General features: G+C 47.2%; 1 protein-coding gene across 4 annotated transcripts in view; it reads right to left on the bottom strand.

Moving 5' to 3' along the window:
* Nucleotides 1-3,568: 3,568 nt before the first annotated feature.
* The window catches only part of ULK1 (unc-51 like autophagy activating kinase 1), a 77,173-nt gene continuing 57,028 nt past the window's right edge, over nt 3,569-23,713 (bottom strand). For 3 of the 4 annotated variants that reach the window (XM_088176333.1, XM_088176332.1, XM_088176335.1), the window contains exons 18-30: nt 20,493-20,644; nt 20,231-20,353; nt 19,586-19,669; nt 18,752-19,014; nt 17,970-18,154; nt 17,044-17,159; nt 16,369-16,512; nt 13,659-13,846; nt 10,929-11,107; nt 10,680-10,798; nt 8,975-9,132; nt 8,630-8,765; nt 3,569-6,743 (exon numbers count right to left, since the gene is read on the bottom strand). In XM_088176333.1, coding sequence (XP_088032459.1) covers nt 6,688-6,743; nt 8,630-8,765; nt 8,975-9,132; nt 10,680-10,798; nt 10,929-11,107; nt 13,659-13,846; nt 16,369-16,512; nt 17,044-17,159; nt 17,970-18,154; nt 18,752-19,014; nt 19,586-19,669; nt 20,231-20,353; nt 20,493-20,644 — 1,903 coding nt within the window. In that variant the 3' untranslated portion in view covers nt 3,569-6,687. The remainder of the gene's footprint in view (nt 6,744-8,629; nt 8,766-8,974; nt 9,133-10,679; nt 10,799-10,928; nt 11,108-13,658; nt 13,847-16,368; nt 16,513-17,043; nt 17,160-17,969; nt 18,155-18,751; nt 19,015-19,585; nt 19,670-20,230; nt 20,354-20,492; nt 20,645-23,713) is intronic. The other variant, XM_088176334.1, reaches the window with a different exon arrangement.

Raw genomic sequence — 23,713 nt, 5'->3', positions numbered from 1 at the left:
CCAGTCAATATGGAAAACAGTGATGGGATAGGAGAAAGACTTGAATGGATATCCCATAAGGAAAAAGCTTTGGTGTCCTAGCTCCTGACCCCTTCTAAGAGTAGCCAAGAAGCTTCAAAACAGGCAGCACAAGCTGTGCTCTTATCCAGCATGCACTATCTCTTCCTTTTTTAAACTTACCTATTTTGTCTTGAAACACCTACGCATAATTTATCTCTTATTATAATAATAATGATAATTCTATCTCGCTACCAAAAGCAAAGAGAAATCGAAGTCACTGGCCAGAGTTGCCGCTGCTGGGGCATTCTGGGGCAGTCAGACCCTCAGGAGGTCCCGAGTTCCGAAATCAGCACCATCAAAGCTCTCTAGGTACCAGCCCTGCGGGGCGGGCAGCAGAACGGCTGCAGAGCGGGGGCTGCCGCGTGTTTTTTGTTCATTTATTCTCGTGGCGATGTGGGTGCCGCTCCTCTCCCCGAGCTGCTCCGCCGCCTGCAGATGGGGCTGTGGCAGCGCTCACCGCCACCTCCCTGCCGTGTCCCACAGCACCCACAGCCCTGGCCCCACAGCTGGCCCCGGCCAGGCACCCCTGGCACTGCTCCCACTCCTCCCAGACACTGCGCGCTGTCCCCTGGGGCTGCAGAGCAGGGTCCCCCTGCAGCTGGCTGTCCCCTCCCTGAGCAGCCCTGTTCCTGCCCTGCTGTGGCAATGTCACCCAAGCAACTTTCTCATCTTCCTCCCCAAGGCCTGCTTTGGAAAAGGTGGTATTTAGTTCAAGAGGATTTGCTTTCAATTCACAGAGAAATAAAATTTCTTTTAAATCAATAAAAAAGGCTCCAAGGAAACATTGTATTATGAAACATGCTTCCATCCACTTGTTTTCTGTTAAAAGGAAGGAAAAAACCGGCTAAACTGATGTTTAGTGAGTTTAAGGGCTTTGATGCACAGCACTAGAAGTTCAAGAGATACCACATGTTGTAGTTAAAAGCCATTTACATCCATGTTGGGAACTGGTGACATGCTGAACTCAAGGGACAAAGAGCACCTTATTCTGCTCCCCCCTAGCAGTTGTGTATTGGGCATTAGCTGTAAACACAAAGAAAAATTGTCCACATTTGGGAACTCGGTTTCACTCTGTCCATGGTAAGGGGAAACCGGTGTTTGATATATGCTTCAGCTCCTTAGAAATACACTATTTAACATGTTTTCTAAAAGCATTCAAATCCCTTGCCAGGTTTCATCTCCCAGGAGGGGGGGTGGTTCTGACTCTATTGTCCCTAAAAAGGCTGTTTTTAGAAAGAAATGTCCCAGGGAAGTTTGCATCCCTGTACTACGTGCCATTCCTCACCCAGGGAATGGCACCCATGCTTAGTGCTACATTTATGGAAATAAATCTAAATAAATCCAACTGCTAGCATTTCTCTGGAGAGCATTAGCTCCTGTCCTGCAGAGCTATGCCAGGGCTTTGTCTCCCTGCACACAACCCTTCCTCTCCCTGGAGCGTGAGGTGACCAGGCACAGTGGGCCACTGCAGAGAAGCCAACATCACATTAAACACCAGAGAATTCAAACATGCTGTGAAGGAGTCAACTCCTTGTGAAATAAAGCTTTAAAAGAGCTGGAAGCAGAATAATTGATCTTTGTATGGCCTTGGTTCAACACACACCCACCCGTTTCTGCTTCCTTGATGTCACTGTCACCTCTGATCTTTCAGAGTTGAATGAGTATGATTTTGCTGACGTACTTACCAACAACTAAATATAAAATGCAGGAACAAAGCCAAATGCCCTGGAAGAATTGCTCGGGTTTGTTTTCTCCTAAAATCAACAGCAGCATGACGTCACAGTCATCTAGAAAGTTGTGCAATTTCCACTGGTGCTTTTCAACTGTCCAGGTCCCATGGTTCAGTGCTTTTAGAAGAGACTCTGTATTTCTGTTGTTGAAGTTTTCCCAGCTAGCACTTTCCCCCTCTGCTCTGCTGCCTGTGAAAGAGTCCCATGGATTCAGCAGAGTTCTCAGTCTACACAGGCATGTGACACACAGTGGTCCATCTTTCATTTGACTACAGTGTTTTCACCTGAACCTTTGAAATTCTTAATGGACAGCTTCAAAAGAAATCCCACTCCCTTACCCTCAGCATCAGAAACATTTACATGTATATATTCTGTACTATTACCCCATGTTACAGGGAACAAACATACACAAGGGTTTTCTACAAAAGGGAAAAAAAAATGTTAAAAAAAAAAAACAAAAAACCCCAAACCCTCAAAAATCAAAGACCCAAGTGTGCTGAGCTGACAAACTTTAAGAAACAGCCGTATTTGTAATTATTTAGTTCTGACCAGCTTTCCAACGGCTGCCATGGGGTCTTGCCCAGGTTGTGCCACCACGTTTTCAGCACCAGAAGTGCAGTTTCTGAGTTGTCCCCAGCACTGATGGTGCTGCAGCTGTGCAGGGAGAAAGGATCGACTGTCCCTACATGTGAGTCAGCATCAACAAGAGCCCAGCGTTTCTAGGCAGGAGCGTTCTCACACAGCAATTCCCTGGGGTGGGAAAGGCAGGGGCAGGAAACAGAGGTTATAAACAGGGCAGAGCAAGAAAAAAAACAATTCCACTTAACAGTAAATGATGATTTTGAAATAAGATTTTTTTTCTTAAAAAAAAACAACACTGCAGTAACTGTGGGGTGATGCTGCATCACAAAGGGCCTTGTGGGCAGGACTTTCCCCAGTGATGCTCATGGGCAACAACAACACAGAGCTCAGCAAGTGGAGTTTTGGGAAATGTTTGGTGGAATTACGGTATTTGGCTTCTGAAAGTTTACAGCTGTGCTGCTGAAATTTCTGCAAGAATGGAAGGACTGGACTAATTAATTCAGCATGTTTCCCACATCCCAGATGCAGGGCTTAGCTTTTCCTCCTAGAGTATTCCAATCCAGACAGAACTGGGACCTGTTCTGCACCTGAAGTCAGAACCAACACTCTCAGCATCCTCACTGTCCCTTTTGCCATGTTCAGTGACTTTTTTTGCAAAGCTATGTGGGCAACAGAATTCTAAGCCATGTGCCTGCTCTGTTCAAAAAACAAAATTGCAATGAGTATAAACACAGCAGGAAAACATTTAGTCTTAATTAAAAATACCCAAATGTTATCATGATATCATTATATCACATTTCAAGCCCCTTTTTTTTCAGCAACAAGCTTGCTGATTCTGACAGTGTAATCCTACAAATACTGAAATATGGATGGAATATATGTTGGAATTTAATCCAACTACCTGCTATCAACTCGTGACAGTTCCTAACCCCTGCAGGAGGACAGGTAATATGGACAGAAAAACCAGAAACTACAGCTCCTACCCAGCAACTGGCTTCAACTTTCCCAAATTCACAGGCTTCCTGTGGATTCAGGCAAGGTGGCTTTTCTGCCCCAAGCTTCACCTGCTGTGGTAACGGCACAGAAAAAAGCCTTTTTTTTGCCCAAAAGTCGAGGCTGGTAGAACCACAAACATTAGAAAGGCCTCGCTCAGATGCCATATGAACAGGGATCATAAAGGACTGAAAGCAGGCCACTAACAATTTCAAATCAATTTTATTGTCTTAAATCGGTGTTGTACAATTTAAAGCCAAAAAAAAAAAAGTCACACAAAACACAAATAAAAAATGTTGACAAAGTATCAAGCATTACCTTATAAAGAACATCATCATACGCTCTCACAAACCTGAAGGTACGTGTAATTAGACTGAGGTTTCTTGAAATCTATTAAAGACGCCAGACACAAACGCTGCAACAGCAACAAAGCCATGACAATAGCAGGTGGACTACACTAGCAACTTCAGCAATGGCTGGGGGTTGGTTTTTGGGGTATTTTCTTTGTTTTTTTTTTTTTCCTTTTTTTTGCATACCTTATTGTCTACAAAGCAATAAATATTTTTCACCAAAAAAGTTGGTTTCACGCTACATGCAGTTAGATAAAAAAGAAAGTCACCAAAGTGATGGCAAAATAAATCACCTGTCAGATTTTTCTTTTTTTTTTTTCCTCCCCTACTTTTGGGGTTATTTTGTGTGGGTTTTTTGTTGGTTTTTTAATTTTTTTTTTTTTAATTCAAGCACAGTGGCTAAGTTTCAAGTATTGAGAGAAAAAAAACAAACATATATATACACGTTTGTGTTTGTGTGTGTATCTCTACCCATGCACACACATACACACACACACACACAGCCTTGCATGTATATACACAAACACATACATATATACCGGTTGTAGATCTGTAAACCACAATTTTAATTTTTTTTGTTGGAGCAATATATACTTGTATACATTGAATGTGGACGATTTGGATACATTCAAGTAATGAAGCACAGCTGGAAGGTTAGTGCTGAGCTTGCCACACACACACGGCTCACTGGGGCGAGGCAGAGACGTGGATCCCAGGCTGGGCTGGGCCCCTCCTGGCCAGGAGCCCCTGGGGGCTGTGCTGGAGGCTCTGGGGTGCAGGGCTTGGTACTGCAGAGTCAGTCCTGGCTTGGTGCTTCCCTGCTGCAGCACAGCCCTTTGCACAGCTGCCCAAAGCCTTTCCGAAGCAGTCTGGGTCTCGGCATTTCTGTCCACAACAGGCTGGGGGGGGGTTGGTTGTTTCTGTCTTCTTTTTTTTTCTTTTTTCCCTTTTTTTTTCCCAGGCACAAGCACAAATGGCCACAGAAGCAGCAGACTGTGAGCCAAATACTGAAGCATTTGTGAAAGCTACACTTAAGCTTCCCTGGTCGGGGCGATTGGAAATATTTTAAAATTTCTTTATTGGCACTTCTGCTCTGTGAACAGAAACACCCATGTATGCCAAATGCAGTGCCAGCTCCAAAGCCCATGAAGTTGCTCCTGAAACCCTTGTAAAGTATCACACTGAACGTGCCAATCTTGAGAGGAAAAAAAAAAGCAATGAGGACTTAACCACCATGTGCAAAATATTTTTAGATCCCCAAAAACTAAGCCTGAGGTTTCAAGTTGCTTTCAAAGATGCTTTTCTGCCCAGCGCTACCACAACACTGCCACGACTCTGGAACGTCACACTCATGCTGTCACGGACAGATGGAAGGCAGGCAGCTCCCCTCTCACACACATGCTCACAGCACCCAAAGCCTCAGCCACAACTCCAGCCACTCACACCCGCAGTCGCATTTGGCTACAGAGTCTCCTTGAAAGAAATGCTGAACATGAAACTGAACGCTACGGGATTTCTTTATAAAAAAAAAAAGAAACAAACCAACAAACAAAAACAAAGCAGCAAATAACACTTCTTTAAAAATGCGTTTCCAAGTGTGTGGGATCCTAACGCCTGTTCTCAGCTCTTAAAAAGCATGGAGCTTTGTAATGACTGTCCTTAAAAGAACATTTAAATAAAAAACAAATCTTGGTACTGCCAGACTGTAAGTCAGCTTTGCCTGGTGTGGAGGAGGAACAGCACAGACTCTGCAGTGCTCTTTGCCTCACACTCACGAGATACAGTACAGTTAAATACGTACAGTTACACACAAACCATATCAATATCAATATATATTCACTCTTAGGAATACATATTAATATACGCACACACGTAGTGCAATAAAACAACCAGGAAGCAAGGAAAGGAATAAAAAGAACAGCATTCCTAACAGTCGTGATGTTCCTGGATTGTTGTGTGATGCAAAATCAACTTCTCAAAGTTCCCATAGTGTGTAAAGTGCTCCTTTGATTCACAAAGCTAGTGTTTTCAGTTTGGGGGGCTCCAGGGAAGGGTTTATTGAGCCAACAGCTGAAAGCAGGACAGAGCCAGTGCTTCCTCCAGGTAGGTACGTGCTGACAGGCCGAGCTCAACAGCCACGAGTCTTTCACACTGATCCCACTGAGCCGGGGGACCAAGCGAGGAACGGATTCGTTTTGGCTTCTTATGAACACAGGAGTGTGATGCTTCCTGCTGCCCTCCTGTTTCCTGCACGGCCCCTTTCCCCGTGTTGTCTGCCCATCCAGGCAGGCAGACAGGGAGCCCACGCAGCAGCCAAGAGATTTCCAAGCTTCCCAGCAGCCTCAGGTCCTCTGCCTCACTCAGCAAGTCTGCAGAGGTGGGAGCTGCTTCACAATGCCAACTCCCTCTCCAAGCACTCCAAGGCATAAACACAAGGAGAAAAGACAAAGGAGAGAGTGAAGGGAAGCCTCAACTGGCTCCAGTTGCCAGGGAGCTTGAAGATGCCTGGCTCTCAGCTGGAAAGTACACAGACTGGCCTTTATGTCTGAATGACACACTTGGACATCAACTGAAGCCAGCAGTTTCAGCACATCCATTGCCTGCAATGGACACAGCACTGGAATACCCTGTTCTTAAGCAAGAGGGAGAGGCAGCAGTCTTGTCCTTCAAAGTGCTGGGAAGAAGCAGACTTCTATCCTTCACCCCCTCTGACAACGAGGGAGACCTTTCCACATGAGCTATGTCTTCACCCAGGCCTTTGGGCAGGGAAGTATTTGTGCTTGCTGCAGTCACACGTCCCCACAAAGGAATCTGAGTCTGTGGAACAACTTCCCAAAACGTCCAAAAACAGAACACTGAGCAGTCCATCCTCCAGGTGTCCCACTGCCAGAATGGTTTCCCACCACAGCACAGGCTGTTGGGAATAAAGCAATCAGCTGGGGCGAGGTGTGTGAAGGACAACAGCGCTGAAATCAGGCACAGAACCCCGACAGCAGAGCTGACAGCCTGCGCTCGATGCACAGCTTACCTGGGGAAAAAACACAGCACAAGCAATCAGCTTCTCATTTTCCTGCCAATGGAGACTGAACCAAAAAGGGAAAACTGACAGTAGAATTTCAACAAATAAAAGCAGAACTTTGAGAATCATTACCAGGTGCTGATGAGGCCAGTGAAGACCTGACCAGAATCACCCTGCTGGGAAGGTTCAGCTGGGAAGGATCAGAGGGTTGAACACTCAGAGATCTGACAGTGAAAGCTGGGAGGCAGCAGTTCTGACAGAGATACTAAGATTTTACAAGGGATCACCATCCTCCAGGAAGAATTTATTCACTTCCAGCCATTGGAGCAGCTTTTGCCAGCAGACAAAATAGCTCAGGGTCTCCAGTGCCATTTGCCATGGCTTACACTAGGAGAGCCCATCCAGCATGGTCAATGCCAGGTTTCATCACTTGAGCCCAAGAATCTTTCAAAAGCTAAATGTTTGGTGGAATTCATGCCTCTCACGGAAACACTTGCTGTATTTCTAGGTTCATCATTTCACTTTTCAGAAATATGTAATCATAGACCTGAGAGCTAAAATGAAACACACACCCACTACTGCCTATCAGAGAACAGCTCAATCAGGAAGCTGGAACTTGCAATACCAGGATAATAACTGGGAAAAGAAATCTATTGCATGCATTAACTGTATCTCTGGATCAAAAGATGAGATCTAGGTTTGGTAAGAAACAGTACAACAGAAATTACTTAGTATTCCCTATTCACTTAGCCCTCCAGTACCACACACCACCTTGCCCGTTTCCCTTTGTTTTCCTTCAGTGAGCCTCCTGTCAGCTGTGAAAGTCGGTGATAATTAACTGACTGATGGCCTGGGAGTCAGAGATCTCTACTTTCATTACCTATCCAAGGGCTCTGCCTCCATGGACGACCAGAGCCATCCAGTGCTCTGGATGCAGAGGCAGGCAGTGGGTGGCCAGCAGAGGGGACAGGCACATGGTCTGCCCTGCCAGTTGTGGTCTCCCCTGTGGCCACAGGAACACTGCTGGGACTGCTGCAGGTGGGCTAGGATGACTGTGATGGAGCAGAGCCCAGGCCAAGCCAAGCCATCATCTACAGATGATGCTCCTACAGATGATGGTTATTCCCCATCCCTTTTTCCCACCACCCTCAGTAAGAGGTGACAGAGATGATTAAACCCCAGCCATAAGGGCATGGAAGTGTGCTCAGAGCAGTGAGTGAGTCCTTTCCCCTCCAGATGGAGAGTAACATCCGTCAGGGGACAGGGAGAGCACTGGAGAGGGGACAGCTCGGAGCAGCAGACTCCCTGGGAGAGGAGGCTCAAGGACAGCACGCAGGTCAGAGCTCAGCTTTCACTGCTACAGCAAGCACTTGCTGATGAGAAGAGTTTGTGTCTGCTGCCTTCCCAGCCAGGCTCAGGGCTGGGGAACCAGGCAGGTGAGCAGTCCTGGTTCAGAGATGTGCTGGAAGGGGCCCTTGCTGTGCTGAGCAGCAATCTCTGCCCTGCAGCCACTACAGGTTCACATTCCCAAATGCTCTGTGCCAAGGGATGGTTCCAGCTGGAAACCAACCCCAGGCCCCTGCTGCTGCCAAACCACTTCCTCCAACGAGTTCTTTCACACATCCAAAGTTCCAACAAAGTGCTGGCTATTGCTCTGCATGGGAAGCTCTCAAAATGTGGCTCAGAACAGGGACCTGCATTTCTAACAGTTTTTCTGTTGGAAAAGAAGACCAGGCTGCAAGGAGCTGTAACAAGCCAAGAGAGCTCTGCTATGTCCACAGAGATGGAGCCAAAGGAAAAAAAAAGGTGCTGGGAACTGAAATTCCTGATCCCTGCAGCTAAAAAGCCCACATGTTCTAGCTGGGGGAAAAACCAAAAAGTCACCTAATACTCACATTTACTGATGTTTTCTATGTCTCCCTGTTCAGTGATGATGTTCAGGAGCCCCTCCATTAGCAGCAGAGCCTTGTGGTACCTCTGTGCACAGTCCTCTCTGTGGTGGAACATCTCATCCAGGGCTGCAGACTGCACCTGAGAGCAACAACCCAGTGCCAAGAGCTTACTCCCAGAGCAGACCCAACTTTCCCAGCACAGTCCCTCAGCTGCATGGACACCCCCCTTTCCCAGCCTCCAGAGGGGAGCATCATGAGGAGAACCAGCTGCTAAAGGCACGAGCAGGAACCATTAATGCCCAACACTGCTCTGTGCTACCCCAGCCCCAGGCACTGTGAGGTTTTTACCATTTGCACAGCATAGCTGAAGATGAGCTTCTCTGCAGTGATGCTGTTGATCCGATCCATGAGCTTCTGTTTGTCCAAGAAGAACCTCTGCAGTCTCATGTTGAGGCAGTGGCAGGAGGATACACTGGATTTGTAAAGCTCGTTTAGCTTCTTCACAACTACAGTAAAAGAAAGAAATGCTTTAGGCACTACTCACAGTTCTCCCTGTGCCTCCCCATCCTCATGTGCAGGACCCCAAAGGATTGACCAGGAGACAACAAGGTTCTGTTAAAGCTAAGAGACTGTCAGGAAAGCCCTTCACCAAGAGGGTCTTTTCCTTTCTTCTGTCACCTTCACCAGTTATAAAGCCTGCACATGGCAGCTCCTACACGTCTGGTTCACCTGAGGCCGGGTCTATTTTGGTTTCCCTCAGCAGTCACAAGGCAGGAGCAGTTTGCTCGGTACAGGATGTCTCACACACCAGCAGCAGATACAGAGCTTCTGCTACTTGATGGGTGATGATGTGCTGAGAAGGGGTGCATGGCTCACACGTGGGAGCTCTTGGGAGTGTGGATCAGCAGCACTGACTAAGCAAAGGAATCTCTAAGGAAAGACATGGATGTCTGTGAAAGGCCATCTCCTCTCCTGAACCACTGCAGCTCGAGCAGGAAGGATATGGAATAGGAAATCAGGAATCCAGTATGACTCTGAGTGATTAAATAACAATCCACAACTGCAAGAGAAGCCACAGGCTGTCTCCCTAGCTGCATGGCATGATTTACACAGAGTACTGAACACAAACTCCTACCCACATCTGATGAGAACTAACTCCCACACTCACAGTTGAAAGTCCCCACGCTGCATGAAACAAGACAAGTCAGCCTTGCCCAGTTCCCTTACACTGAAGGACAAATGACACTACAAATCTAGAAGCTGCAATCTGCTCTGAATGTAAGTGATTTATTTGGGTTATGATAACTTTCCTGTTAGCCTGAACTTGCAGAAGATGTGTAGCTAAATCTGGTGTATTTTGCTCCATGCTGCCTGTTACAACGTATTTGTGCTCATCGTATTTAACGTCCATTGTTTTACACCCCATCCCAATGTAGCACAAATACTTGCAAAGCCAAAGCTCTTGGGGTAGGTGGCTGGTGGGTCAAGTATTTCAAATGCTTCAAAAAGCTCCCTCAGTAATATTACAATAGGAGTTTCAAAATTATTTTTTCTAATCACTGACTCACAGCCAGTCAGATGCAAATGTAAAGCTGTAACACCAGCAAAGAAGTGACTCTGGCATTACCAGTACTTCACTTCCTGTGTTTTTGTTTCACTTGAAAAATCATCACTGCCAGGACAAGTCTCTATTTGCTGAATAAGCACTTCCTAGGACATGCACTGTGTAATTAAGTTAGGCTTACGTCAAGTACACATTAGCACCTAAGACAGAGATATACAAGGAAGCAGATAAGATCCATCCCCCCCTTACAATTAGAGCTGAAGAGTCTCACAGGAGCACCACAATAGCTCTGAGCCATAAAGTCAATGTGAAGAGAGGAATGTTCTCAGTGTGAATAAAGATCTGGCTGCACAAGGGGAGAATCACAAATGAGCCCCCACCACCCTGGTGGGGTTCACACTCACTCCACCCCTTCCATACCCTCTGTGACACTTTTAATGGTTCCATTCCAGGTGAGCCCTTTCCCCCATGAGTGCAGCAGCCCCTTACCTTGCTTGACGGTGGAGGAGAGGCACAGCTTGCCAGCTTTGATCTGCTCAATGGCCATCTGCAGCCCCGAGGACAGAAGTTCTGCCACTTTCAGGTACAGCACGAGCTGCTCTGCATAGCTGCACAGAAAGCAGACAGATCAGTGTGACAGCAGCTCCGTGTCCCCAGGGACTGTGGGTGCATAAGGATGTGTGGGGTGGGAGGCAGTGACACAAGCCCTGGGAGCTGGGCAGTTCTGCCCATCCTTACCTCCACTCCCGGCTCAGGAGGCTGATCTGGTCGGCCACCACGCTCTCCTGGAGTTGGTACTCAGATGTCCCCGAGCTGCTCATGTCACTGGAGCTGCCCTTCAGAGCAGCGATTTCCATCACGTAGTGCACGAAGGCCAGCGTGAAGCGCAGGCTGCGCAGGATGTCCGTGTGCTCTTGCTGTAGAAGGGATGCCAAGGAGGGGGTTACAGGGAAAGCTGCTCACCTAAGCTGTGCCAGCAACCCACTCCAGCTCACAGAAACAACACCTCACCCCCAGACCCCCCTACATCTCTGCTTTGGGCTAAACTCAGCCTGGAGCCTGTGCCGGTTCCTCTTCCACAGTAACAGCAGCAAACAACAGCCCCAGGCCAGAAATTTCTAGACAGCTCCCTGGAGAAGCTTGTGAGACTTACTCTAAAATTACAAGCTCCCCTCCCAAGGAGCATCCCAGCTCTGTGGGATTCTTTGAGAAGTCAGCCAGGAAGGGGGAAGAGACCATCTGCACCATAAGCCCAGCTCTTGTTCCCACTACAGCAATGCCAATGTGGATTTCATGAGAGTGAAAACCTCCTACACCACAAAAAACTGCCAACAAAATGTCTCCCACCCTACATCCCAGCCTTCATCCCCTCCCAGTTCAGTGCTGTGAGCCTTGGGTGAGGTTCTTTGAGAAGACAGCAAGGACAACCTTTTATCTGCAACTCCTGCCCAGCTCACACCAAGTGCTGTGGTCATTTCAGAGTAGTTTTTCCTCTGCTATTACAGATCAAAGGGGATTATCCCATTTCTGGGAAGCTGCATTGGTTAAGTCACTGCAACCAGTTCTGGGAAGTTACTATTTGTGGAAAAACTGAATGCCTGTGGGCCTGCAAAGTGAATTGCTGCCTGGCTCAGATGCCAACTTCATTGTTCGTACTCTCTGTTGAAAGAGGTAACCTGTTTTTCAAAGATACACTGGCTCAGTTCTCTCCAAGGGGGTAAGGATGTTTCCTACATTAATTTACCAGAAAACCCCCATGCTCAAGATCTGAGAGCTTCTTTCTTTATTTCACTTGGCTGTTCAGGCAGCTTTGACTATCTGGAACATGAATCTCTCCCTCCCACTACCTTGCTTCCTGGACAGTCCTGTACGGTGAGGAAGTGTTATCTCTATATTCCTCAATTTTCTTTAAAAGCAGAGGATGAATTTGGAGATTATGTAATTACCAAGTCATACAAGAAGTTTGTGGCAGAGCAGGAAACTGCTGAGATCTTGCAGGTCTCAGCCTCTTATCTCTAACCCACAGGCAGTTCTTCCTCTGCCTACAGTCAGCTTCTGCTAACTGTGTTGACATTTATGGCCTCATTTGCCATCGTAAGTCTTCTGTAGCCATCTCTATATTGTGTTTTTAGACCACTGCAAAAGAAACTAAAGCCCAGCCTCCAGTATGCCTTGTCTGCACCTAAAGAAACTTTCACAAAAGATACAACTATCCATCCAAACTCAACAGCGCTGCTAAAGATAAACAAGGGCACCTAAACAGTAGGACTTCAGTGCCCTGAAAGATGAGCAGAAATCAGAAAAGCTGCCAGGTTTGCATTCTGGCCAACTCCACAGAGCACAAAAGGGTCTTGAAATCTGCTGTAAAGGTTTTGTGACATGCAAAGGGATTACTGTGCTCAGCAGAAATGAGGACTGAAGCCAAATGACCCATTACAGCCAGACAAGGTGAGTGCTATTCCAAGATCAACCGGTACTTCCTTAGGACACTTCTCTTCAGACCAGAATCTGAAGTGGTGGCAGCTGGCAGGGCCCCAAACTTCTGTCACCTCACACAGGTAGGACTGCTCAGTTAAACTGACTGCTATTGTGATCACATCATTGCTGGAAGCCTTTGCCCTGTGGCTTTACAGGTAATGAAGCCAACAAATGCAATCCAATGCAGAATTGACAGAAAAAAAAGAGCTTAACAAAATCTGAAGTAGAAGAGCAAACCCACATCCTTAAAACAATGTGTGCATATCTCTCTTGGTATCTTGGGGTTTTCAGCAGCACCAGCAAGTATCAGACAAAAAGAGCCTTCTCCAGTCCCAGACAGCCCAAGCAGGTATCACAAGCAGAGCTAAAAGCGTGACTGAATGTGCCTCCCACCTCCACTGCAAATGGGCAGCCTGACCTACATTTCAAATATATCTCAGTTATAACAGCATTTTCTCTGCTTTAGCCTGCAGAGAAGGGGAGTCTGGCAGCCTTTCAGCTCCACAATCTGGTTCAGCTCTTCTGGTACAGAACACGGTGTCCCCCCCACCCCCAGTAGGAACAGAAGTGTCAGGTTTACTTTGTTTTCAGATCCTTTCAGCAGAGACCATATCACTGCTGAATCCCCAAGTGCACCAGGCAGGCACCTGGCACACTGAGCTACTCATGTTCTCAGGTCAGCCAGTACAAATGCTGAGCCTTTTAAAAAAGGAGAGACACAAAGCAGGCAGGTTTGCTTCAGAGGCTCTTAATACAGAATGCATTGGATAACTGATCTTCCAACCTGCAATTTCAGGAAATGGGAAATTTTAACCCCAGTCATGGGCTGTTAAACGGACTAAAGGGCTCGGTGTTAAATATGCCCTGGGCTTTCTGAACATTTCACTGGCCTTGCTCTCTTGTTTGCTCCACCTTTGGAAGCAAAGCATGGAGTTGTCTGGATTTGCTTCTCTTTTATTCCCCTGTCCTTTGCCCCTGGGATATACCCACCTCCATGAGCGTCTCTTCAGGCAGCTCTGGTGCCTCAAATGTGACAGCACCTTCCAGGTTGGCAGTGATGGGATCAGCAAAAGTGTACCGGAGACTCGAGGGGCCCTCCAGAGCCTCCCCTGCAGCTCCCACGGCCAAGTGCCTCCCACTGAAGGAGCCTCCAGAGCTGAGAGAGCTGGAAGACCCCACTGTGAAGAAAAACAGACAGAGGGATTAACTGGAGGTATTAATAGCAGGCCAGGTAATGCAGGAAAGAGAATTCTGGAGGATTCAGGATCCTGGATCTGACAGGAGCCAGCAAGAGGTACTTTGGAGGAAGATGCAAGGACTCTGGATGCAGAACAACCACTCCCCACCATAAGCTCCTTAGTGACTCAGGCAGACCAGGTAACAAGCCCAGGTAGATTTAATGCACCTTCCAGAACGACGACCATTTACAGAGACAATTCAGAAGAAATTATTTTCCCTTTTTTTTGGCTAAATCCTTTCTGAATCCTGCCACAGTATCTTGGGCAGATCTTTATCATACACTGTCACAGGCAACTTCCCCACCATGGAGCAGCACAGTTTGAACTCTGGCTCACTGCCTTTTGGCTATTACTGTCACTGAATGAGCACTCTGATAAGTGATCTTTCTAGAACATCCTGTATGCAAGTCAGGAGAGTTTTCCATTAAATGCCCTGCACTTTTGCTTTCCCCTCTTAATAAACAAAAGGCTGGGCAGAGAACGAGTGACCAGCTGAGTCAAGACCCTAACCCTACATATCTGGAGATCTTGTAGGTATGGTGTCCATCAGCCAATTCCCTCACCCATCAGCTTTTCCCCTTCTTGACCACTGAATCACCCTAGGAGCACAAAGGAGATTTTGTCTCAGAGTATTCACAATACATTCACCACTTCCAGAGGCTTTCCAGCCTCTGGCACACTGCCACAGAGGGAAACATTCTATCTGATGGGGGATGCCAATACCAGCTCCAACATTATGCTAATTTTACCCAGGTGGTATTCTCCACTCTCACTGGTCCTTTGGAGGAAAATGTTTCTCTTCTAACTACAAATTTAATTTACTGCCCGATCCTGCCTTCAAAAGGTTCATCAATATAATAATGCACAACTCATCTGCAGAGAAGCACAGCCTCTTTTCCTCCCAAAAGCTCTCTCCACGATGGCAGCAATGCTTCAAAGCTAAGTGGATCATCAAAGACAGGCAGAGTATTTCCAGTTCTCTCAGAGACAAGAGGGAAGAGAACCTACAACATTACATTCTGCGTGCCCTGTAATTCCAAGAGGCTGTTTGCAGAAATTGTTAGGATGACTCACAGAAAGGCTCTGCCTTTAGAACTGTCCTTACTCATGGCTTGTCCAAGCACTTGGGGGGAAAAGTTTCAGCTTGCAAATCTCCCCTTTCCACCATTAACTTTGTGCATTAACTATAACATGAGGAGCTCCTGCACAGCCCTAATAAACAAACCTTATCCTGCAGCACTGCTTTGGTCACCCTGACCTAACACTGTGTGTGTACTGCAGGTTCACTTTCAACAACCTCCTATTCCCATCTGACATCCTGACTGTTGGGCAGACCCTTGAGTACCTGAGTATCAGCCTGCTAAAATCTGGTGCTTGGACCTGCTTTCAGATTGCTATTATCCCTGAAAAGCAACACAGAAAGTTTGAATCCTCTATCCATCACATGTCCATACTCCAGTAGTAGCTGGAGGCTGAAACCAGGACAGTAATCCCACTGTGCTACAGGCCTCTCACACAGTTTTTAAGAGTCTTAAAGCTCACTCTCCAAATAAATGAGACAAAGAAGGAATTGTGGCTCCAATCTTCCAGGCAACCAAAGACATGAGTGGTTTCAGTTAGGATGGAAATGCAAGTTATACACAGGAACCAAGCCCACATGTACCCCCATGCCAGTCAAGCAGTTTATTCACGGTCACATCCAAACTTTCCCTGCAGTAACTGAGAACAACAGAGTCAAGTACATTCAGATGAGGAGCAGCCAAGACAAAAAAACAAACAAGCCAAATATGCAAATCAAAATGTGTCCAAATATTTTCTTAAACTGAACATAGACTCCAACTCCCAGACACTCTATTCCAAAAGGGCCAATTACCACAGCCTCAACTGCTGGCTGATGAGGCCAGAGCACTGGTGTCTTACAAGGAGTATCTGTCAAGTAGGAGTGCATTTCCCCATCTCCTACCTAAGCAGCTCAGAGCATGAGTAACATCTCTAATAGTTTTGCACACAGAGCCCTCCTGGCCCTTTCCCAACAGTCCTTGTGCACTGAAATTGTTGGGCACAGATAGTCACGCTCATCTTTTATAGCTCATCCAAAACCCACGGGGAGAACAATCAGAACACAACACAATCTTTACATTTGTTGACCTCTCAACAGTGGTTCTGTGAACAGCTGCAGCACTATTCCTGAAGCAGAGAGCAATCAAGTAAAAGTCTGCCTGTCTCTTACAGTACTGGAAAACCACTCTCTGGTACTAATGCCAGTGCAAAGAGCCAGCAGCAACAACTGGGGTTGGCAGGAGTCAGCACAAGAACCTCAAAGGTGCTGAGACCAGCTGAGCTCTACAGATTGCTCTGAGCAGCCTTCTGCCATCACCATTGCCCTGCAGCAAGGAATGCATCACATCTCTCTGCCCCCAGGCATTCCCACTGGAACAGGCAGGTAGGTATCAGCCCTTTACCTGAAAACATCCTGGTCCTCGTGGTCTGTGGGGGGGTTGTTCCACTGGGAGGGGATCCGACAGTAAAAATCACTGGGGATGGGCTGGCAGAGCCCCCAGCCCGGGCACCAGAGTGCAGGGTCCCTCCGTAAGCACCTGAGGGAGCTGGGGAGACAGTGGAAAGGTGCAGACCGGCATTACAGGAAGGTTACTCAGAGCACGGGTGCCTCGCCCGGCGGGTGTGCTCCTGCAGACTCTCCTGGGACACGGCAGGTACCAGCACAGGCCACTGAGGCATCCCCAGCACCACGGGCCACAGGACAGAGCCTGGGCAGCGCCAGCCACTGCTGCAGCTGCTCTTCCTCCTCGCTGCCTGGCCTGCACGCACACAACACCCACCCTGCAGAGCCATTCACACTGCAGCCGCCTGGCACCAAGCCACCACTTCCACAGGTTGTCACACTCTGAAGGGGCCGAAAGAGGAAGCCCTGCCTACAAAAAGCACACCACGATCCAGCAGTTACAGCGCACACAGCCCACGGAGCGGGGAAAAGCAAACAGCACGGCACTGCTCACACGCGGCACTCGCTTCCTGTGCCAAGAGCCACCGGCAAAGCAGCCTCCCATTTCCAGGAGGGGTGTAGGCAAACCCCAGCCCAGCACATCCTGCCAGATCTGCCTCGCCTCCCCACCTACCTGCAATTTCCATTGGCTTCTCATTGTTCAGGCTGTCGCTGCTGCCAGCTTCCGAGATTTGTGCCCCAAAGGCTGCCTTCAGAAGCAGGTCAGTGAGCCTGCCTGTGCTCAGAGATCTAAAAAGAGTACATACAACATGATGCTGGAAGTCAACAGTGCAAGGTGTCAGCTCACTTCACTTCTTTGTGCTATTCCTGGTCCACAGCCACTTAACACTACACAGTAAACAGTCTGGAGCTGGAAAAAGGACTCTTTCAAGAGAGCATCTCAAGCACCTCCTGCTACTTGTAGAAAGCACATAACTATCATGACTAACTGCAGTAATGCAAGTCCTCACTACATTAATATAACACAATTTGTTTTTGTTGAAAGGAATTAAAATTAGTATCAGAGGACTTCCCCAGAACACTGCGGAAAACTGCAGTGTGAAGAGAGGCATGTAAGAAAAACTTAACAGCAACACCTGAGTGACTTTCTATCCTGCAGTGCTCATGACAGCCAGCACTTGGCTTTCCAACAGATCTCTCTTCTGAACACCTGTGCCACTGTTTGATGGAGGAGGAACACCCTGAACAACGTCTTCTCCTTGACAGGCCCCACAGGGAGCAAGACAAGCATCTGAGGAATTGCTTGTCTGGTAACAAAGGCCTGCATCCCCACTTGATGAAACTCTGCACACTAAACATGGTGTGAAGCTGCAGACAATCTTCCATTTTAAAAGATACAGGCCATGGCCTGTCTCTTTATAGGAAGACTTTAAAAAGTCTGCACCATTCCTGTTAGCAGTCCAAAGGTGCTAGCAGATAACCACACAATGTTTACAGATGCCTCACCAAAACTTCAGCATCAGCTGGGGTTTGACATTTGCCCCATCTGTCCTGTATTGAGAAGTGAAGCACCACTGTAGGAAGCAGACTGCAGCTCACCTGCCCTTGATCTCTTCCACAGGCCTCAATCCCAACCCAGTCTGCTGGCAGTGGAAATGACCCATCTCCTTCAGATCTGGCAAGGTCTTGTTCCGTGTGGGAGTCATCATGACCCCCTGATGGGCCAACAGGGTGAGGAGATTCTGGGAACTTGGGGTTTTGGGAAACTCAAATGGGGACACAGCCTAAAAAGAACAAAAAGAACAGAGATCTGTATTTAAAATGAGGGAGAAAAGAAAGGCTCCTCTTGGTCCCCACTTGTTTATCAGAATTAAACTGTTTAACAACCTGCCTGAAAACAGGGTAGAAATCCCACCCTGAACAGTTATTTGTCTCTAATCCCAGAAAGGCTAAAATGAAAGGACAACAAACTACTGAGAATGTTATAAGCAGGGAAAATGCTGTCACAGTGCCCACTCCCCATGAGGCACAGGGCTGTCACTGGCTGCTGGCACTGCTGGGGATTCCTGCTGGACACACGCCTGCGTCACAGCCGGGTCACTGTGTCCCCACCGCTGGGGACTCCAGCCATTGGGACACCTCCTTCCCCTGCCTGCTCCTGATCCTGGGCTCTGCTCAGCTGCTGAGTGCTGCTGCCAGGGCAGAGCTGCCCACAGTAAGTAGGACACCACCCCATTCCACACAGATCACTGCACAGCTCCCACAGGATAGGAGTGAGTGCTGATAAATCCAGGTCAGTTATCTACTCCTGCAGCAGCTCATCCCCAAATCACCCAGAAGATCCAGCTGTGAGAGGCCCAAAAGCAGACTCCTGGGCATACCTTTGTAGGGGAGCCCATTATTGTTGGCAAAGGGCTTCTCTGCATGAACTCAGAGAGCTTTGGTGAGGATCGGAGCTGCCGGCAGTGCTGCAAGCCATGAATCTGCAGAGGCTGGCTGACTGGGGTATGACCAAAGTGAGCAACAAGAGGATCAGAGTGCTGCTTGGTTATCTTCTGCCTGCAGGAATGCAAATCCGACAGGTTGGGAGCACTGTGGAGCCGGGAGCCCATCCCTCGAGGAGACTGCTCGGGTGCCAAGGAACCTGGAGGGCACAGAGTGACAAACTACATCACTGCCTGGTTCTAATACAGAGAGACAGCCTGATCCCAGGATCTACAGCTCAAACAGCTGCAGATCAAAACCTATGGCTAAGCACAGTACTGAGCAAAGCCACAGCACTGCCAGGCCTGGTCATATTCTGAGTCTATGGGTGGATGAGATATGAACAACAGGGAAATAAAAGTGCAGCTTCTTTCATTGCCGCCCATTCAGAGACACAAACCCTGACTGGGGTTAGCAGCAAGGAAATCACACATCAAGCAGGCCTCTTGGCAGAGGAGGTGTTGGAGGTTTTGAGTTGTTTTTCCTTCACTCAATCCATTGGCTTCCAAGTCCCAAATATGAGTTTTTGCTACACAGGGTCTGTCAGCACTGGAAGATGCTGGCTGATGGAATCTGAATGGATCAACCCCAACTTCCACCAGCGACAGAGATCCTGGCTGGCCAGACATCCAGAGAGGCTGCTGAAGCAACCAACCCAACCTAGAATGCCCTGAGACTACAGTTGTGGCTTTATCCATAGCAATAATGAAGCAAGGCAAGGACCAACGCACCAGCAGCAGGAACACGGCTTCTCACTTCTGCTCCAAGAGAAGATGGGATAACAGTCTGGCTGGGCTGCTCTGGGATTGTTCCAACTGTGAGAGAATTAAATAAAAATAAATTAATTCAGTATTAAGTTTTCATAGGCAAAAAACAGCACTATGCACCACCTGTTTACAGAAAGATGCCAGTTATCTCTTCCATCTTCTCTGCCCTAGCTGTGTGGTGAGAAGATCCTCAACTCCAGTAAAAGAAGGTAAAAAAACCTCTGCCTGGTATTAGCTGAGCAAGTTTTAGTCTGACTTTGCAGTGATATTAGTTCAAAGGAATAGAGTATGAATATTCTGTATTTCCCATTCAGCAGAGACTAATAAATAGAGGATCAATACACCAGGGATATGGAACAGCTCATTAGATCAGCCTGTTCTTTTACAGAAAACAGGAAATGGCATCCATTGCACTTTGAGGTTTCTCTTGTCCTTTTCCACTTGAATTGCTTGTTAGCATCTAGATCAGGCTACCAGGTATTCAGCCAAAACTTTTCAGTCTGGAAGTTCAAGCCTTTTTAAAGCTGGTCAGAATTTTGCTCTGACAATAATTAGCTTACATTTGTTCTCACCCCAACCCGAGCCAGTAAAAAGATACTTTGCACTTACAGACGCCCTCTTCTGAGGGCAGCAAAATGTTTGATGCAGGCACCAAAGCAAAGCTTGCCTCTCCTGGGGCTAACAGGTATTTTTCTCTCCGTTTTACTGAGGTCAAAACACTTGTCAAATAATCTGTGGAGAAGAACCACAGGGGAACACAACAATCTGAACTCTCTACTACCTGGCAGCTACAGCTGGTCAAAACCTCCCTCTTCATAGGAAAGAGGCAAATGATTTTATTAGGACAGCAATGTGCCAGCTGACATCTTACCTTGTGGTGATGGCATAAACGGCTTGGCACCACCAAAGGAGAGCTTTTTAGTGCTGGGCACGGATCCATGCTCTCCAGGATAAGGAGGGGAAGCACCAGTTTTGGGAAAACCAAGAGGACTTGTACTGCTGGACCTCCGGACCGTACCAGACCTTACAGGAAACAAGAGCAGCACACAGGTTACTCCAGAGGCCAGTACAGAAGAGGAAGCAGAACAGCATCACCAGTTACTTCCACAAAAGCACAGCTTCCTGATTGTTTATTCTGGATCAAAATCCCACTGTTCTAGGACTATACCAAAACAGATTAAGATGACAATCCTTGTTTTCAAGAGTTTCAATTCAAATAAATGAAAAGAACAGTCAAGGTTAGCTTAGCTGTAAGCAAGACAGTAATTTTTCACAGAACACTTCAGATGCTTGCAGGTATCTACATCAATCCTGAACAAGACAGAGTTTCCTATCATGCCACGACCAAGATGTTCATTGTAGGCAGTGTCTCTGGAATGTCCTCAGAGGGCTTTATTCAATGTGCTCCTGTGCTGAGCCACTTGCTCTTCAGTCAGAGCAGCCTTTAGGCAGAAAGCTCTGTGCTCAATGCTGAGTAAAGTGTGCCAATGCACTGCTCTGCAACTGAGTTTGGACTCAAATCAGGAGCTACAGAGCAAAACAGCAAAACACAACAGTGTGTGGTTGCCAGATCTGAAACACTTCACAACTACTCAGAGGAATTTGGGTTTTTTGGCCTGCATAGTCAGAATTGCCTGTCTAAACGCCTTCAACTCCTTGTGAAGGCTCAACTTAGGGAGTTAAAATTAATTTGTAAAGCCCACACATGCAGGAACCTTGAGTATTAGCCAGTGCTAAAACGAAACAGAAGAAGAAACTAGTGGGAAAGTGAGTACATCCACACCATCAGTCTGGAGAGAGACAGAATTATTGCATACAAATTAATCATTTCTTAATTTGTTAATCTTTTCACCATCATTAAGAACACACAACCTAAATTGCAATGCCATTCTGCCTCTGCTGGTTCCTTCACGAAGATTCCCAGTACACTCCTCTATATGAGCACACAATCCTCCCATCAAGTCCTTCATTCCATTCTCAATTTGGAAACAATTTTTGTCTTGTTACAAGAACATTAGTCTCAACCAGTAGGTGATTTTCTGGACAGGAATCAATGACTGCTGAAAAAAACCCCTCCATGCTTGAGCCACTGACAGATGCTGTCACTAAGGTACCCTGCCTCCTCTGCCAGGGATGCTGCATTTAAGTGTCCTCATGTATCTGAACAGAAGGAACAAAGGATGTGGGTTTCAGCAGTGCCAGAAATGGCAGAAATGTCCTGATGAACTGTCAGTTCAACAACACTTCAAGGTTTTCATTTCACTTTATGCCACATTTCAGAAAAGAAATACATTTTAAAAAATAAATCTATTTCAGTAGTTGAGACAGTTGAGTAGTTGATCTGCCAACCTCCCTGCCCCTATCCAATGTCCCTCTCCACATTCTGCAGCCAAGTAAATCCACGCTATAATCACTTGCTTGGAAAAAAGGAAATACTTGAAAATTTTAACCTAAAAATCACTTCTCTTCAGGTTGCTCCAGATTCAGAGGCTAATGCTCATCAAGTACCTGGCCCTGAAGCAAAACGAATTTCCAATGAGAAAGGTGAGACGATACCTAGATAATCAGTGGCACAAAGTATTGCCCTGCCATGTTTTTAATTCTCCAGAGCATGAGCCATGCAGAAGGTTGAATTTTATCCATCAGGAACTTGCAGAAAAAAAATCACCAGGTGACTGCTGCTGCTGGAAGATGTGCAATGTGAAATGCCACCCTATGAGACCCAGGGTATGCCAGCAGACAAGCAGGACAGGTGATGTGGCCAGAGGCACACACGCCTAATTAGCACCTCACCAAGGCACACATCTGTCCACAGCCACACCACACGGGCACACAGCAGCCAGTCAGGTGACAAGGGGACATTTCTCAGACACCAGAGTGCACGTCAAGGTTTGCAATCAAATGACTCAGCAAACATGACTCGGCACTCCGCAGCAATGGCATGTTTGATGCACCCGATGGAAAAATGGAATCACACACTAAACGCCTGGTGGAGTTTTCTCCTGCCATTCCTGAAGGGTGTCTACTGAACCTGCTGATTAGAGGAAGTGATGGCCAGAGATAAGTATGGCTTCCTGGGGCAGAAACAACATGACGCCAGAGATGCTGAGAAGATGCTAAAAGCAGCCTGTGAGTCACCCTGATTGGGCCCATTCCTCGAGTTCCTGTGCAGGAACATGCCAATCTCAGCATTACACAGAGGTGACTAAAAGGAGCAAAACATGGCAGTTTGCTCTCTGACTGTAGCTGTGAGCCTCACACCACAGCCCATCACCAGGTCTGGGGTTGGCACAGCACCTTCTCCAGAACTCTCTCTTTATACCTCACAGAGAAAACCAGGGCTCTTGTGAAGTCCAAAACCAGCAGTGTCCACAAGTTTTGCTGTCAAAAACACAAGGCACATAGGAAACAGGACAGAGTTTACCACAAAACCTGCCAGATGCTCGAAAAAGTTAACATAAAACAGTATTAAAGTTACAGTGGCACAGACCAGCCTTCTGCTAAGCCCTATCCCTGACCAATACCAGCATATTGTGTCTCTAATTCTTGGTCCACTTCAAATAAGCCTTATCCTGAATTAGGCTGGCTGAAACCCAAACTTAGGCTGACATAGGTATTACCCTACTTTTGAAATCTAAACTTTAACTAATCCAGATACCAACACAACTCATCCTAGAAAAGACATGACACCTCTTAGACACTTCTGTCTGAGTGCCCCTGTTACACAAGCTCCTTAAGATCCTCTGCTGGTCTCCTTCCCATCAGTCTATGACCTGGGCTGCTGCTGCCAGCCAGCAACCGTATGTGAGAAGAGACAGAAGCCCTACATGTCTTGGATGCACCAGGCATTACCTCTGAACTCAGGTCAGCTGTCTGCTGCAGACTTGGCGTCAGGGTCTTCCTGACAGCCTTCAGAAAACATGCTCTGCCTCATGGGCATAAACTGCTCATGATTTACTCAGTCCTGGCTGCATAACCACATTAATATGCAACTCGTGCACAACACATCATCTATGGCATGACTGGCTACAGGAACCAATTAAGGTAAAGTCAGGTAGGTTCTGTAGCCCCATCCATCTTAGTTGTTTATCT

Source organism: Sturnus vulgaris, chromosome 19, assembly GCF_052056855.1.
Source record: "Sturnus vulgaris isolate bStuVul1 chromosome 19, bStuVul1.hap1, whole genome shotgun sequence".
In the NCBI taxonomy this organism is placed as follows: Eukaryota; Metazoa; Chordata; class Aves; order Passeriformes; family Sturnidae; genus Sturnus; species Sturnus vulgaris.
The sequence above is the reverse complement of the archived record's forward strand: the minus strand, read 5'-3'. Positions and strand labels throughout refer to the sequence as shown.